This window comes from Zonotrichia leucophrys, chromosome 4, assembly GCF_028769735.1.
Source record: "Zonotrichia leucophrys gambelii isolate GWCS_2022_RI chromosome 4, RI_Zleu_2.0, whole genome shotgun sequence".
NCBI lineage: Eukaryota > Metazoa > Chordata > Aves > Passeriformes > Passerellidae > Zonotrichia > Zonotrichia leucophrys.
The window spans coordinates 50,010,398-50,027,566 of record NC_088173.1 but is presented as its reverse complement, the minus strand read 5'-3'; the positions used below and the strand labels follow the sequence as shown (position 1 = coordinate 50,027,566).

The 17,169-nt window shown below is 42.3% G+C and overlaps 1 protein-coding gene across 1 annotated transcript in view; it reads left to right on the top strand.

Moving 5' to 3' along the window:
* The window catches only part of AFG2A (AFG2 AAA ATPase homolog A), a 162,760-nt gene that overhangs the window by 76 nt on the left and 145,515 nt on the right, over positions 1 to 17,169 (top strand). The window contains 9 exon segments of the mRNA XM_064711589.1: positions 3 to 143; positions 548 to 672; positions 1,247 to 1,404; positions 2,552 to 2,610; positions 3,422 to 4,036; positions 6,088 to 6,217; positions 6,867 to 6,923; positions 7,568 to 7,691; positions 8,817 to 9,072. Coding sequence (XP_064567659.1) covers positions 3 to 143; positions 548 to 672; positions 1,247 to 1,404; positions 2,552 to 2,610; positions 3,422 to 4,036; positions 6,088 to 6,217; positions 6,867 to 6,923; positions 7,568 to 7,691; positions 8,817 to 9,072 — 1,665 coding nt within the window.

Below are 17,169 nucleotides of genomic sequence, written 5' to 3'. Positions count from 1 at the left end.
CGCCGGCAGCATGTCCGCCTCCTCTTCCAGAAGGAAGAGCAAGGGGCGCCTGGCCGCAGGCAGCGGCTCCCCACGGGATGCTCACCTCGGAGCTGCCGCGGGCGGGCCGCTGGTGCTGCGTGTCGCCGACGCCGTGGAGGCAGGTACGGCGTGAGGGAGGCGGGCATGGGCAGCCCCGGCCCCGCTGCCTCAGCCCGGCGCGCTGAGGGCGCCTCGTTTGAATCTGAGTCCCTGCCCAGCCACTTTCCCGCCGGCTCAGGAACGCAGGAGCGGGGGATCTCCCACTCCAGGCCCCCATGAATCCTACCTTTATCCCCGCGGAAGGGTGCCGGCGGTAGCGAAATCGCGGTGGAAGGGGCGGCAGCGTGGGGCTGCCCGTGTTCGCAGCCCCGCCGGCGGCACCGCCTCACGGGGGGCCGCGCGCTCCCCTCAGAGCGGCCGCCGTGAGGGCTGGCGAGGCTGTGCTGCCCGGGGAGCGCGGGAAACGCCGGCGCTACTGAGGGGAAGGACAGAAAAAACTGGGTTTTTTTCCTCCCGAAAACTTTAGGAGATGACAAAGTCCCGAAGATGCTGCGCAGAGCGCTGGCGCAGCTGTCGCTGAGCAGCATGAAGTCTGCGGATCTTTGCATAGGGAGGCCGGCCCTGCTCACCTCCGCTGATGGGCGGCAGGAGGTGAGGCCCTTTCTTGACCCTATAAGTGCTTTTCCCATGCTGTTAGCCTGTTCCTGTTGTATTCAATGGAACAAGCATGGATCATGTGTTGAGAAAGATGGTGAATGTGCTCTTCCATGTTTTCTGCACTGTAGTTGCATCTGTATTCTCTGTGTTGGCAAAAATCCGTGCAGCTGATTTTTTTTCCTATAAATTTATAGGTCATGTATGAGTAAATGGGCTATATATTACATCTGTTTTAGACACAGATCTGTTTTACTTGCAAATAAAGTGTACAATTATTTGCTAATTTCTTTTCACTGATGCATGGCTTTTTCTAATCAGCGTAGTGTATGCTTTTGAGTCATCTCCAGAATGTGTAGAGAGACCTTGTGGAATTTTTTATCACATCTGTAGGCAAAATATAACCCTATTAATTTTGAAAGTGTCTTAGATCAAATCTTAAGAGCTCAGTGCCCCTTGTGTCTTGCTCATTGGAACCAGGTTTTAACCTAATCCTTCATATTAACCTTGGCTGGAAATGAGCAGGGCAAGACCTTAATTAACAGGTGTTTGCTTTGAAAACTCTTCCTAGGTCTGTACTGCTTGGCCCACTGCAGGCTTCCCAGGGGGGAAAATTGGGCTGGCTGAAACTACTCAGAAGAACCTGAAAGTAAATCCAGGTGATGCCCTCACTGTGCAGCCTGTGACTGGTGCAGTCATCCAGGCAGAGGAGGTCGATGTAAAGTTGAGGTATGGAACCTGTTATAAACTTACTGAGGTTTTTATTCAACCAGATCCCTTGAAAATGTTGTCATTCTCTTATCATTTCACAGAGCTGGCATTTGGATTGTTGTAGAGTCTGATGACAGTTATTTCCTAAATACAATTACTTTACAGTTACTTTTGAAAGTGTAACTGTGATGTAAATAAACATCCCAGTTCCCAGGCAGTCATTTGCAGGTTTTTTTTTTCCATGAAGAAATTCCTGATGTCCAGAGAGCCATAGTTTCATGTAAGAAGCAAGAACATAAATTACTAAAAGAATACATTGAAGTCCCATTGCTTAAGTAATTCCTAGGTTTCTAGATGCTTTACAGGTGTAGTTCATTCTCTGCAAATTAAACACCTCTGGGTAGTGCTCATATGCATCATTTAGCTTTTCCTCCACTTAAAAGAATCAGACCCCAACACCGTATAGTTAACTACGTGTTTACTCATCAGGAAAGGCTCTGATCTATTAAGAGGTGTCCTCTAAATGAACTTTATACACCTGTTTTCCATCAAGCTGCTTTCTTGACGGCTCAAATCGAGCAGCGGCTTTCAGGCGGGCTTGGGGCTCCCCCCGTTGTTCGCACTTGGAGTTGCAGCAGCAGCGGCTGCTGTCGGTGCCCTTGGTGCCGCTGCTTTTCAGCCCGCAGGGCTGTGAGTGCTCGCAGAAATTGGGGAGTTCCGTCTGCAAATTGGGGGTGAAGTGAGTCTTAGCTCTGAGTCAGCTAATTAAACGACTAGCAAATGCTTTGTGGGAAATCTTGGAGTGTTTTGGTAGTGGGTGTGCAAGTGCTCAAGGCATTGCTTTAGTCAGTAAAAGTTGTGTGTGTGTATCTGCTAAAAGAGACCTGCCTGATCTAAATTTTTCTCAATTCAGTACCTGTAGCAATGATTAAGATGCCTGCATTGCCTATTGGAGATCCTAAGAAATAATAAGTGCAATTTAGGATTTTGTTAATTACAATGTTTTGTTTGGCAAAGCTAGGTTAAATAGGTACACTTCTTTTGTTACTGTGTGTCTGATACCTTCAGGGTTATAGTCCATATGATATGGGGACTGTGAAGTGCTGTGGACTGTGGTTTTGGTTTTAAGTGCTTGGAAAACCAATTTTTTCCCTTCCTACCACAGGGACAAAGATGGAACTGTTAATGCTGAGGAAATGTCTGTTTGTCTGCTGAGAAACCTTGGTATGAGTTTTACTGCTTCTCTTTCGACTGTTCAATTTTTGTAGTTCTGGATACAAGAGCAAGGATTTTCCTTTAATGTTCTCACTCAAGGGCTTGTGGCAGAATAGGGGAAAGTTACTTTGTTCACACTTTGTTCAGGGATCTGTCTTGGGCTGACTGATTGTGCCATGCTGCAGATATCTAATTTGCATTAGCTGTGGCTCCATTTCTCCTGTCCAATACTTGCCTCAAGTCAGGAGTGTTCACACCCATTGACAGCCTGCAGGCTGATACTGCTGGGGTGCACTCCAGAGTTTACTTGCACTGTGAGGAAAAGAGTGCACTGCTGCACATGAATAACAACATTAACTTGAAATTCCAATCTCTGAATCCGTGATTTTTTTTTTGTGTTGGTGGTAAATAAGTGAAGTTGCTCTTCATTGGGTGGTAGGTGTACATAAGGAAGGCAAAAAAGCAAGGTAAGTTATTGAAGGTAGTGAATACAAAATTTTTGCTTCTTACAATGCTAATTCCAAAATCCTCTCTTTATATGAAATTTTAAAAGGTGAAATTGATCATGAGTTTAGATGTAGGAGATTACTGGATAAACATTTGTCAGTATCATATGTAGAGTCTGCTTGTGCACAAAAGGGTCATTCAAAGAACCTGAAATTACCTCGTAATTGCCTTTTGTTTTGTTAATTTATAGCACTTTCTAAGCTTCCTGATAAAGAATTTTTTTGATGCAAGAATACCTTGAGTGTTAATTGCTGCCAAAGTAGATTGAAATAGCATCATCTTTGTCTTCTTTTCTTCTTTAACCTTCTCACAGATGGGAAAATAGTCCTGCCAGGAAACCTCTTGGCTTTCACTTACTATGGCAAACTTTGCAACGTGGTGGCGATGAAAGTGAGGGGGACTGACGGCGCAGAGCTGATTGCCCAGGGCAGCGCCGTTCCCAGTGACTGCAATGAGCCAGACCTTGAGAGCTCTGATTTGGAGAGCAGTGCCTTAGACTTGTCCCTGCAGCTGGGCAGGATGGACATTGGTGACAGTCCCCAGGTTGGCTCCACGAGCACCCCGAGCAAAGCCGTGGATCCAGGCTCGCCAGTCACTCCCGGCGCTCCAGGCTCCGGGCACGGAGACAGAGCCAGCAGGGGGGACGGTGCAGAGCTCACCCAGGATCTGCAGCTGCCTGGGGAGGGCAGCACTGAGGGACTCCCGCTCACTGGCAGAATCGGAGCAGTGAGCCATACAGATTGTTTTTACTTCATTTCTTCAAGAACTAAAATCAACTTTATTGAGCCAAGGACCAGTGCAGCAGAGGATGGCGAGTGTCAGTCCCGGGTCACCTATGACATGATCGGAGGCTTAGGCAGCCAGCTCAGAACTATTAGAGAAACTGTTGAACTGCCCTTGAAGCAACCTGAACTGTTCAAGAGCTATGGTATGATGCCTGAGAGTTGGCTTTCTTCATTAACTTTTGTCTTTAATGTGAATTTTTTGTTTTATTTTTAAACACTAATTACTCCAGGATTATGCACTGAATTTTATGTAACTGATCTGGTAAACTTGTGTGTCCAAATGATGTCAAACTGCTTTATAATTACATTGTGTGGATACTATGGAGATGTTCTGGTTAGCCTGTGTGAGAAACAGTTGAGCAGGGAAGAAATGCATGTCTGCACCAAAATTCAGGCGTGCATGAGCAGAATTTATAGCAAATAGGAAAAGTTTCTGTACTTGGACACTTGAAAGGGGCAGTTGTTTGTGTTGTTGTAAGATTTTGTGTTGGTAGACTCAGTTATTCATATCCTTTAAATGGAAGAGAACTCAGATTAATTCTTCTACTTTTTTTATTCCTGTGCGTTCCTGTAAAATTTCAAGGAGGTCTTTTGAGGCTTTTACTCAAACTGCCAATGTGTTCAGCATGGAATTACAGGGTGGAATACCAGATACATTTACTGTTGCCATATATAAAGTTGTAGGTAATATATATAAAAACTTGGAGCATTTTTGTGACTGTGCTGTGTATTTATCACAAACGGCTGTGTACCTTGTTGAGGTGTGCATTGCTGTGAGGCAGGGCTCTTTTACCTATAAATACTTATTTACTCTCTTGTCTTGGAGGCCCATTATTTCTCTCTATGCCCTCTTTCCCCACACACAGGGGAGGTGATTTCACTGGGGACAGTTTCCATAGCACACAGGTGGCTGTTTCCTGGCCATGATCCTCAGGTGCCACTGGGGTGCTGTGAGGCATCTCCATCATGAGTGCTCCAGCTCAGTTTGCTCCAACCCCAGCATCACCACAGGGTTTGCTTCAGCATGAATGTTCTTCATCCCTAATCCCTGAAGCTCGAGCAGATTCTCTACTCATCACATGATGTTTTCTCAGCAGTTACAATCCTTTAGCCCCCATCCAAACGTTGGGAGTCCTTGTCTGCTCCTGGGCAGTGAGGCTGGAGCTGAGGTGAGCCTGTGGTTCCACAGCCCCGTGTATTGCCAGTGCCAGAAACACCACAGGAGGGAGCAGCACGTGCTTTAACGGGCTGCTGTGAAGGAACCTGTCTGTAGGGATGCTTTTATTTTTTATCCTTTGTCAGAGGGCAGATTAATTTTTTCCCTTTGCCAGTGTATTAGTTTCTAAGATTTGGGCATGTGGCCTGCCTTGTCTGGTTCCCAGTCCCACCTGGTGTTTCTTTGGTTGTGTTTCACCAGTGTCTTTTGTGCTGGGGTCAGGCCTTTGTCAAATGTCAAATGTCTCTGCTTTTTGCTTTCTAATTTTTCAACTTTTGTTTTTGGCTTTTGTGCCCATTTAATTTGGCTTTGCTGGTCTCAGACTTTCTTTGATGGGCTCTGCCTGGGATCACAGTTGTATTTCATGCAGTTTGCCTGTATTTTCTGTCCAGCTTCAACTATACACAGCAGTACCTTGTTCTTCCAAAGTCCCTTATGTTTCTGTCTCTTTGGCTCTTGACATGTGCCATTAAATAGGCAGATTCATCCTTTTAATGTGTGTTTGTCACCATCTTGCAAACATTCCTACATCAAGCCTTACAGTATCTCTAGAACTTTTTTGGAGTGTTGAAGAGAAGTGGTTTTCTGATGTGGGAAATTTGATATGACCCTGTAAGAATCATGAACAACTTAAAGGGTATTCATGGACGTTAGGTACTCAGCTGAGTAATCTTCTTGAGTAAACACAGGGAAGACTGTAATGATCTGCTGAAAAAAATAATGATTTAAATAGGTGCTTTTTAAACAGAATCTTTTGGACTTTAAAAATACAAAATGTGTATGTATGTCCCATTTAAGAGCAGCCTTTTCCCTGAAAGCCTAATTCATCATCATGACATGTCTGTCGAATGAATTAATGCTGGGGTCAAGTTATTATTGGCAGTAACAGGGCCAGTGAGGTGTGCAAGTGCAGGCTGGGCCTGGCATTTATCACCAGTAACTCCTCTACTCTGTTTGCCTGCATGTGCCTGTCCCAAGGGATCCCTCCTCCTCGGGGAGTGCTGCTCTATGGCCCTCCAGGAACTGGGAAGACCATGATTGCCAAGGCCGTCGCTAACGAGGTTGGCGCTCACGTTACTGTCATTAACGGCCCTGAAATCATAAGCAAGTAAGTCCACCCACTTTGTTTGCATTAATTCTGTAAATATAATAGCCCAAAATATACCCTGGCATCTCTCCATCCATTGTGGAGAGATGTAGTATTTGCTGTGGGTTACCCGCCCAAAAGAGTCAGAAGCAAGTGGGAAAGGATTCTTTCAAGTGGGGCTTACATTTCTTGTATTAAAAGATGTTCGTTGGACTTGGCCAGGAAATTTGTGTAAGGCATGGACTGAATTAAAAGATGGGATTAAAACTGCATCTGCAATTGCCTGTAGGTTACTTCTGCAATTAGAAGATGAACTTGTTAAAATGTGTTTTCAACCAAAGTGACACTCCACAGACTTATGTCTCCAGATAAGTAGTTTTCTGTAGGTAAATTTTTTGTAGGTTGTAGGTAAAAAAATATAGATAAAATTGTTTCTAACACAGAAAAGAAGCAGTTCTCTTTATCTGTAATAATTCTAACTTTACCTTTGCCCAATTTCACCTTAATTTCTGGTCCTTGTAGAAACAAAGATAATTGTAGATTTGCCTGGACTTCAGGACTTTGAAAGTGTGAGCTACTGCTTTCTGTAACTCACAAGCAGTAATTCTCCAGGCTGCCTGGAAAAGACAAAAACTGCAAGATTTTTATTAAAATATTTTAATTCTCACAGGTTTTATGGGGAGTCTGAGTCGAGGTTACGTCAGATATTCGCTGAGGCTTCTCTCTGGTATGTTCCTTTGGAGAAATTTATTCCTGGTATCGGTTCCAGCCTTAGTGTTCTTAAAAGAAAAATGTTTCCAAGAAGCTTTGAATTGTGACTTTTTTTCATCCAGTGCTTTTTAAAATAAAAGAAATTTGTTTATGTTGAGCTTAGCTAGGAGGAAAGCAGTCACATTTTAGAATGCCTCTTAAATCTTTTTGGACACTGCCCTTTTTAGGGGATGTTAGGGATGGTGCCAAATCGCTCAAGCTGTGTCGTTAGTGCATTGTGTGCTTGTTTCAACAGATGGAGGCATGAGCCTGAGTTTCACCAGGATCCAGATTTTCCTCTAGTTTTTTATCTTTGGAGGCCAGCTCTAAATGAGTTGGTGTTGGTACTGGATATAGCATTTCTCTGGAGCAGAGTGGCGTCTTGCCCATATTTGTAAGGCCTGGCCAAGGCAGACTTTAGACTTCATGTGACTGGTGCTCATTGTACATCAGCAAAAGATTATTGCATACTGAAGGTATTAATTGTCTAATATAGCATTAATTTTAGTTTTCTGAGTTTTTGTAGAACTGGATGTTTTCCATGAACAGCTTTCCTCTGCCTTAGTGTTTTAGATCTTCCTGAGCACCTTAACATTTTTCCCTTTATTTTTTTCCCCTCAGTCGCCCCTCAATTATATTTATAGATGAGCTGGATGCACTCTGTCCAAAGAGAGAAGGGGCTCAGAATGAAGTGGAAAAGAGAGTTGTTGCTTCACTGCTGACATTAATGGATGGCATTGGCTCAGTAAGTTGAATCTAATGGGACAATTAATGTACATGGGGACTCACTGAACAAAATAATATTGCTTCTACAGTGGAGCCAATTTGAGATGTATCACTTGTGGGGAAATGAAACAGACTTAGGTGAGACTTTGTAGAATAATCTAATGGTTTTTTGGATGCTGAGCAGAGGGTGTAGGAGAGGAATGTCTCCTGAAGACTGTTAGTTTAAAAGAAAGTAGGTTTCTTCCATTCACTGCCTTTCCTTTGCCTTCTACCCCTCTTGTAGTTTTGGAGATCAATCTGAAATTTCAGTGATGGCCCATCATTGAACTAAACGACGTATTTTTAATTGCTCTGAAATCCAAGTCATCAGAATACTTCTGGTGATGTGTCGGCTGCATGATTAAAGGCAACAGCAGCTATTTCAAGAGTGCCAGAGCAGTATGTAGGACATAAACAAAAGCCTAATAAAGAAACAGTAAATTTAATTGACTTGAGTAAATAATGGATTAAGCCCATAAAGTCTGGCAATCTCTCATCTATTGTTTTATGATTATTATTAGCAGGAAAGATGAAAGAACTCTGTCCAGAGTATGAAAATGAATTTCTTCCGTTTATGTAATCTGCAAGTTTCTCATTATTTTCCTGCATGGCAGTTTGAGTTGCCTGGCCTGGAATTGTTCACAGGCAGAACATATTTTCTGGTGGCAAAGAAATATTTCTGGATATTCTTCCTGGAAAGAGTGCTTCATTCACAAGAAGAGAATGACATTACAGGAGACCTCCTAACTGATGGTGCCTCACTGTAGAAGTGAAGAAGCAGAGCTTGAGGAAATTGGTTAGGATTTTTGACCTTGCTTTTCCTGCTGGACTTACAGGAAGCTTTATAACCTCCTGTCTCTCTTGGGTTTGATACCTGAGCTGATTTGTTTCCCAACTATGTTTATTCAAGGTCTGCTGATACCTTTTTGTTCTTGTGCCAACACTGAATTTTAGCTTAAGCACTTCTTTTTCTCTCCTTGGTTCTTAATTTCCTGATTTAGGAAAGCAGATTCTTGGGGATTAAAGTGGGAGTGCCTCTTGTATTATCTGTTTGACATTGAATTGTATTTTAGAAGTAATACTTTGTGTTGTTTGATGCCTTCAGGAAGGCAGTGAGGGGCAGCTGTTGGTCCTTGGGGCCACCAATCGCCCTCACGCCCTGGATGCCGCGCTGCGCCGCCCGGGGCGCTTCGATAAGGAGATAGAAATTGGAATTCCCAATGCCCAGGACCGCCTGGACATACTCCAGAAGCTCCTCAAGAAGGTTCCCCATTCACTCACAGCACAGCAGCTGGCACATCTGGCTGATAGTGCACATGGTTACGTGGGTGCAGACTTGGCAGCCTTGTGCAAGGAAGCAGGTAAGGCTTTGTTTATTTGGGGTATTATTTTACTGTTAGTCTCTTTATTGAAGCAAAACCAATCCACAGTCTTGTGGAGAGCCTGGTTTAAGCATGGCTTAAAGAAAGAGGCCATGAAGGTATTCAGCTAAGGGAAAAAGCAGCCTCTCCCAGGCTTGATCCTGTAAATAATTAAATTCTCAGCCACCTTTTATATAAACAACAAGATTCTCAGACCGTTCTGTCCTTGGCTGCTACTGGGAACAGACGGCCAGTCTGGGAATAGATATGAAGGTTTTGAGACCCTTCCATATTATGGTGGGAACACTGATCTTGGTTTCAGTAAACTAACTTCAGGTATTGTAAACAAAAGGAGGAGCTGAAGTTTTCTCTACAGCCTATCAGGAGCTCAGATTTTGCAATATGCATGAACTTAATTAACACGGTTATAAAAAGTGATTGATTGAGTGAATAAATGGAGTCAGATGCGAAAATCAACAAAGGTGATCGCTCCCTCACTTCGACACAGTCTGTGCTAATAGCTTTTGAAACACTGAAGGTTTATTAATTCTTATGCCAAAGGAAACACAGCCAAGCTCTTCCCAGGCAGGTGGGAAAAATTCTTTGAATATTAATAACTTTTAACATGGTGTGTTAAGATCAATAACCCTGGGGAATTGCCCATGCCATTTCTAGGATCTTAGACAGCTTGCTCTCAGTAAAGCAATGGTTTTGGGAGTTAACTAACATCCCTAAGAGTTTTTCTACTTTCTAGACAGCCCCTTGCACACAAAAACCCTAGGTCACTCTGCCCTGCAGGTCCTTGTTCCCAGGCTGTGGAGGCAGTGGGCCTCAGGGGTGTTTCCTGTGTCTCCCATATTTTGTGCCTGTATTCCATTTTCCTGCAGAGGAGGAGCTCCTGTCAGGGGCGAGGCTGCTGGGTGCACCTGGCTCAGGTTGTGCAGCAGAGCTGGAGAGGTGCAGAGCACACCCTGAGCTGGGGGCTGGAACGTGGCCCTTGGCCTTGGGAACAGGCATAGCCCTGGAGAATTATCCATGCCAAGGTTCAGTATGTTCCAGGGAATGCTTCACTTCTGTTTTCACTGGATGAAATATTGCAAGTACGCTCTATCAGATCCTGGTTTTTGCTAGAGTGCATCTGCACAGTTTGAGCATTGGAACTGAAATCTGCCCATGAGCAGCCCTTTAAAACAGCTGAGTCAAAATCCAGCTGTCCAGCCCTGCTTACACGTGTTTGCTCCCTTGTAGTTCACAAATAAGTTTGCTGCATGTGCTGGTTACTTTTATTTCCTTTGGCACCGGGACAGCTTCCTCTGGCAGTGGCACAGAGCGCGGATAATCCCTGCATCGGAACTGACTGTGAAGATGACAGATGTTTCATTAAGGGTGATGGCACCTGGAACAGCCAAGGCTTTGCTTGCCAGCTTCCAGAATTTTTAAGGGATAGTTCTCAAATAGGAATTTGTGGAGTTTTTATGAAAAAATCTATGACATTATTCCTTTTCTAGTGCTTTCCTCTTGGCTTCAGTTGTGTTTTAAGCGCTGTTTTTAGTTAGAAAACATAATTTTTTCCTGCTTGTTTATATTTGTTAATTAAAAAGATAAACTCCCCTTTTTTTTTCCTTCCCCTGTGTTTTTGGAAGCCTGTCAGTCTGCCTGTGTCTCAGTGCTCAACTAGTAAACACTTAACTAATGTAATCTCAAGTTCTCAGTGAGAAGTGTTGTGGTTTCAATTCCAAACATGACCCAGCTGAGGCTTTTCCTTATGCATGTGCAGATGGCTTCATAATCCAGCTGCAAATAGATGATATTTACCCACTTCTTGAGGACCTCTTAGAAAATAAATCTGGAATGTTGTGCAGGTCGAGCATTGCATAGACAAAACCCTTCAGGCATCTTACCTGTGACTGCTTGCAGGCCATGGTGTTATCCAGGAGCTTTGCATCCAAAGCCAGAGGTGGGAACGAGGGGAGGAGGATGTCTCCTTCCTGTTGCACTTCTTTCCTCGAGTTGGAATCCGTGCTGTGGGATTGCCCTGGCATTTGTTACGGTGGGGTGACCTCTGCTGGGGAAATACAGACCAGCGCCCTTAACTCCTTGCAGCCCACGGGAAGTTTTCCTCCTCAAGAAATTGCACAAGCATGAGTCACTCGAGCTGTTACATAAACTGAATTTAGGTTGCTCATCATTAAGGAATGTTCTTAGTTGGAGAATTTTTTTCTTTTTTTTTTTTTTCCAGGTATGCTCTTTATCTGTTTTTTATATTACATTTTCAACATCTTGTAAAACATTACTGCTTTCACTGGAGTTAAGCTTAGCAAATACTTTTATAATATACTGTTTCTCCTCAGCAGAGGACGATTCCTTCAAATGGCAAATTTTCCAGTGTTTTTTCTAGTTTTTTGTGTTGTTCCAAGATGCATGGGCTCCTATTGCTTCACTTCAGAAACTCTGCTGTGGGCCAAGCTAGCTTGCTGTCCAGGAATGCTCTCTGATATTCAGCCTAAGCTTCCCTTGTTTAGTTTTATCCCATTATTTCTATTTACATCCTTGTATAACACGTTTGCTCTCCCTCCTTAGTGTTTACACCCTTCAGATATCTCTAGGCTGTTCTCATGTCCCCTACCTCCTCATTCATTACTGAGCCAAACTATAAATATTTAGCTCTTTTAATCTTTCCTCATAAATAAGTCCTTCCTGCCTTCCGAGAAATTGTGTGGATTTTTCTCTGAACTGCCTCCAGTTTGTCAATAACTTTTTTGGGGATGTAGGCCTTAGAATTGAACATAACATTTCATATATATATATATTACATCATCAAACGTGGTATAAACATGCAGGTAGGACATCTAATGCACATTTCTAAAATGCTTAGCATTGAGACAACATCTGAGTTAAGAATTCTTTCACAAATGTTAAGGTTATTTGTGCTACATTCAGACTTGATGTATATCTCAGTACAGGGGAAATGTGGAAACAAGCTTAGAAAAAGGATTTCAGAACTCAGGACTACATGCTCAGTTTTGGGCACAGGATTACTGTTGCTTGCTGATTGTATTTCTCTTGTGGTCTGTGGGAGACTCTGGAGTCCTGCATACCCCATTTATATCCTTAGGTTTGGGGCTGGAAAGACTGCAAGGTTGCAAGCTAAATATGTTTATATTCTTAATACAAAGTTTAGATCATTTTCCAGAGGACTCATCTTTCCTTATCTTTCTGCTTCAACTCTGTTTTTTTAACACATATATTGTGTATATACTGCTTATATAAACCAAGAGAGCAGTAATTAGTAACATGGTAAATGTGGTATTTGCAGGGCTTTTGCATCTCTAGTCAGGTTTCTCAAGATACTTCATTATAAAAGCTTTGATGTTTGCCTTCTATATAATTCTGAAGATCATTTGTTAATGGAAAGTAAATAAGCATTGTAGAATTAAACATATTCCAACTGTTTTTTTTGGCAGAAGTTGTTTGTTCTCCAGTGCAGGATTTGCTTAGTGGTACTGCTGGGGTCAGACAGTCAAGTTTCATGTTCTGTTCAGCAACTCTGCATTTTCATGGGAATTTTGAAGAAGTTTTGGGGGCCTGTAATGTCCATTTTGTGTTGGATGTTTCTAGGCCCCTGTGACTATGGTGTGTGCAGAATCCTGGTGTGATGTGTGCTGGGATGGGCAGGGAGAGGAAAAGAGGACAAGAAACTTGGAGAATCTGTGCAGTGTGATCTGAACTTTCCCAAACAGGGTGTTGTGACCAAAACTCATGACACCTTCATATGGAGATGCTTCTAATAATCAGCTAAGAGTGGTTTTATTTTTATAAAGAAGATAAACTGAAGATACAGTTCTAGCCTCTCACAAAAATGAAACCATAAAGCTGATTTTTATAGGATATCTACATGTCCAGGTTACAATATCTGTCATGGCTACACTGGAGAAATGAAGATTTGCTGTGATTCTCTATTGCCTAGCAAGATCCTTGAGATTTCCATAGAAGATAACAGCCAAATGTGATAAACCTGCAGATTCCATCCTGGGGGCATCAGCTTGCACTGGGCTCCTCTTGGCAGACTCCTGAGGACTTGAGTACCATCCAAGGGATTCACACACAGAATTCTTGACAAGAAAAGGGCTGATTTATGTGTGTAGCTGAGAAAGTCGTGTTCTTCAGGTTGGGAGAGGTCTACAGTATCCTAAATTATTTAGTAGACTGTTTTTTAGTGTGAACAGCTGCCCTCTGAATTGTTTTGTCTCAAGCAGAGGAGTGTGTAGAAGATAGACTGCCATATTCTGGCATATAATATCAGTGTTTGTATGACCTTGAGATCTTGATGCTTCTCCTTTATTTAATTTGCCACGTGGTCTTTTATTAATTACCTAAAAAACTATAATGGTTTTAATTTATTGGTGAAGATAAGCACTGTACTTCTTTTTTAAAAAAAAACCAAAACATATGAAATGTTAATTATGTAGCAGGGACATGAATGGTATAAACTGTACTGAATGTTAGAAGATGCTTAGCAACAAAGGTTTCCAAATATAGCAATTTATTATAAACTTATCCTTCTATGGCTGCCTGTAGCATTTCAAGAGGGTGAATATAAATATAGCTTGATTTCTTCAAGGAGTGGGTTCAGTCATATTGTTTACAGAGAAAGGAAGTATTTGCTTTGTGACTCTCAGAATTTATCTTGAACATCCTTGCTCATTACACATCATTTCAGTGTGCTGATATAAAACACTTGGGCTGTGATAAGATAGCATCATGAGGAGAGGAAGAACAAATGGCTTTGTTTAAATAGTGGTCACTCTGGCAAGAACATTGATTTGCTTCCAGTAAGGATGCTGCAACCACTGGGACTTGGAGACTTCTGTGAAAGAGGCACTGGTGACTTTGTTTTGCATCAGAAATTTTTTTAATTGCCTAAAAAAGGTATCACCCTGCTTAGCCATTAGGATTAGAATGGTTTGCTGGCTTGACCTGTCTGTTACAAAATAATCTTAGAGAAATAAGAGGTTGAGATGCATTTTTGACCAGTATGAATCAGCATTACTCTGCTGAATCTGTGAAGCCACTTTGACAGGCATGTGATAATGGTCAACAGAGTCAATTGTTGGTCAACAATTGTGACTCGGGTTCTGCTGGGGGTGTGCAGCAAATGTAGATATTTTCCCTGGATTGTGCTGCTAGATGTAGGAATGTGGGCTTGAGATGCTGTTGAAAATGCAGATTTTGACAGAGGCAGTTGATGACCAAGGCAATGGGATTATTTGTTTTGCAGGGTGGTTTTTGGTTTGCTTTCTAATTAACCGACTGCAGTTGCAGTGCTTCCCCTTTCAAATCTGTTTGACATGCTATAATTATTGTATTCCCTTATGGAAAGTGACTGAAAATACCATGTCTGTGTTGTTATTTATTTATTAGTAGCAGGGACAAATATTGAAGCTGTGCTGTTGCAAACAATCTGCTATTGCATTGTCTAAAGGAGTACTGGTTCCCATGTGATATTCAAAATGAGGTGGGAAAGGCTGCTTGCCTTTTTGTGGAAAGGTCATGAAGAAAATGTGGGAGTTTGGGGAATATTAATAACATATCTAGTCAGATGGTCAATATTAGAAAAAAGTGTTATGAAATTTTTGCAGAAAGGGCAGAATATTGGATTTTGAAATGCACTGAAAAGCACAGACATGATATAAAAGTCAAGATATAAATGAATTTTTGGACTGGGACAACTGAGTTTTCTGGCACTGTGTTCCATCACTCGAATTTATGGTGTAAGGAAAGCAAGAAAATCCAATGCCCATGTTCAGTGTTAAGAGTGTGAAGTCGGTGCTGTGCTCTGTGGTGTTTAACTCGGGTCCCTGAAGCTGAGGGTGTTTCCAAACCAATGCAATTGCCTGAGCAGGTTAGGAGCAAATGGGCCCTTGCTTGCACACACACATGGTAAAACAATGTGGCTTTTTTGGCCTCTGTAACATGGATTTTGGGATTGTTTCTTCCAGCAGCAGCTTGGAATGAATGATGGCTTTTCTGCAGAACTGGCTACATCTACAGCAATGCCGGTGCACCCTGTGGTGGTTTTTGGAGTTTTTTTCTTAAAGAAAATCTTTTTTCTTAAAGAAAATATTTTTTCTTAAAGAAAGTCTTTGCTTTTTTTTTTTTTTTTTTGTTTTGTAATGGTACTTGATTTTTGGTTTTGCACAAGGAACATTGCACTCACTGCAGTCAGGGCATGTGAACTTTTGGTTTTCATCATAACTAATTTTAAGTGTGTGTTTATCCAAAATCTGCAGCTAATTGGATGATGGGATTGCTGACTTCATGCACACAGTTGTGGCTTGAGTACTTAATAATCTGTTTAAAGCACATCCCATTCTGCCTCCTGATATTTATATAAGCAGGAAATGGGGATTATTTTTTCAGAAGAGTTGATCAAAAGCTGTAACTAATATTTTAAATGAACCTTCTTGGCAGATGTCACCATGTTCTTGCTTCTGCAGCTCGAGTGGTATGAAAGAAATGATGTTATTCATGTGTGGCAATGCAGTTAGTAGGCATTTGTGTGTGGAATGATTGCTTACTATTGGGGGATACCACTTAAACATTTTCAGGCAAAGTTTTCATGAGTCTCCTGACTTGAATTTTTAGCTGTATCCCTTGCCAACATTCCTAATTACAATTAGACTGGGCAGTTAGCCATGAGCTGTTGCTTATTGTCTTTCTGCCCTTGCTGTTCTGGTAGCCTGGCAGTGCTTATTTTTTCTCCTCACACACGTGTGACCACCCTTAGGTACATTTGTGTCTGGGGGCAGGCTAGGAACAGGCAGTCTGGTATTCCTTGTTTCCCTCTGTTGTCACAGTGTCGGGATAAATGACGTGTGTGTGTACCTGATGTGGGAACAAAGCATTTCCTCTACGAAAGAAGTTCTGAAAATGCAGTTCCTCCTTCCTTCCTTCCTTGCCCTCCCCTGTCACACCTCTCAGCAGCTCCACAGACACGTTCCAGCAAACGCCAGGGCTCTTCAGGAAGGACTATAAATCGTGGATATAATCCCTGCACTAGGTTAGTGCTCAGGTTAGCCCAGTGAATTTGCAATGTTATGGTTACAAGGGATTTAAGGGCATTATCTTTCCTGTGCAACCAGTGCATGAAAGTTCTTCAGGGATTTTTCCCACATAGCTCTGGCAGCTAAAGACAGATTGCAGAATATGGTTTTGAGAGCAAAAAGTCAAGGTTTCTCCTTCCTGACTTTTTTTCCCTAATGCAGTTTTATGTACGGGTTAAATTAAAAAAAAAGTTTAAAAAACATATTTAAACCGGCTTTAAGTTATATGAAATGCTTTTTCTATGCATAAACCTGTTAAATTTTGAAGTGTGGCATGAAAAGATCTGGAAGTAGAGGGAGATGGAAGATGCCCCCTTCAGTGCCATAAGAAAGCTGGGGTCTTACCCATCCGTGCCCCTCTCTTGAGCTTTCCACTGCCAGCCATGTGGTAGAGGATCACGTTGGATCTGACAGGGAGAAATGATGTGTGTCAGCTGGCTTTGGCCAGAAGAATTTGGGAGGGAAATGCCAGATCAGCAGAGAAAGAAGAAACATTTACTCTTGTAAACAATCTTACAAGAAGATAACAATTTCTTTGAAGATACTTAAGAATTCTGGTGTTGGGATTCTGGTGGAGTAAGTCCAGACAGGATGGATTTGCAGAAGGAGTAAAAGATGCATGATTAACCATGTTGTTGGGCTCAGTTTATTTCCTCAAGTGCTGTGTATATATTCTGTTTTGGAAACCTAAAGTATATATGTTGGTCATTCTGAGTGGCTGCTTCCTATTATTTACAGTGATGTGTAATTATACACAGACTCTGACAAATAATAGCAGTGTCGTGGCATCTATTTTTAGGCTCAGATATTTGTTATTGTGACCTAACGTGCCAAAACTTAGCCAAGCTATGAGCAAGAAAATCTTACAGGCAGACAATGCTGTCGACCTTGTGCATAGCCTGGCACCAAAGAAGGAGCATCTGTCCCAGGACAGGGCGTTCTGCTGGGCTTTTCCCCTCTGTCCACTTGGTTTCCTCTGTTCTAGACAGACAGG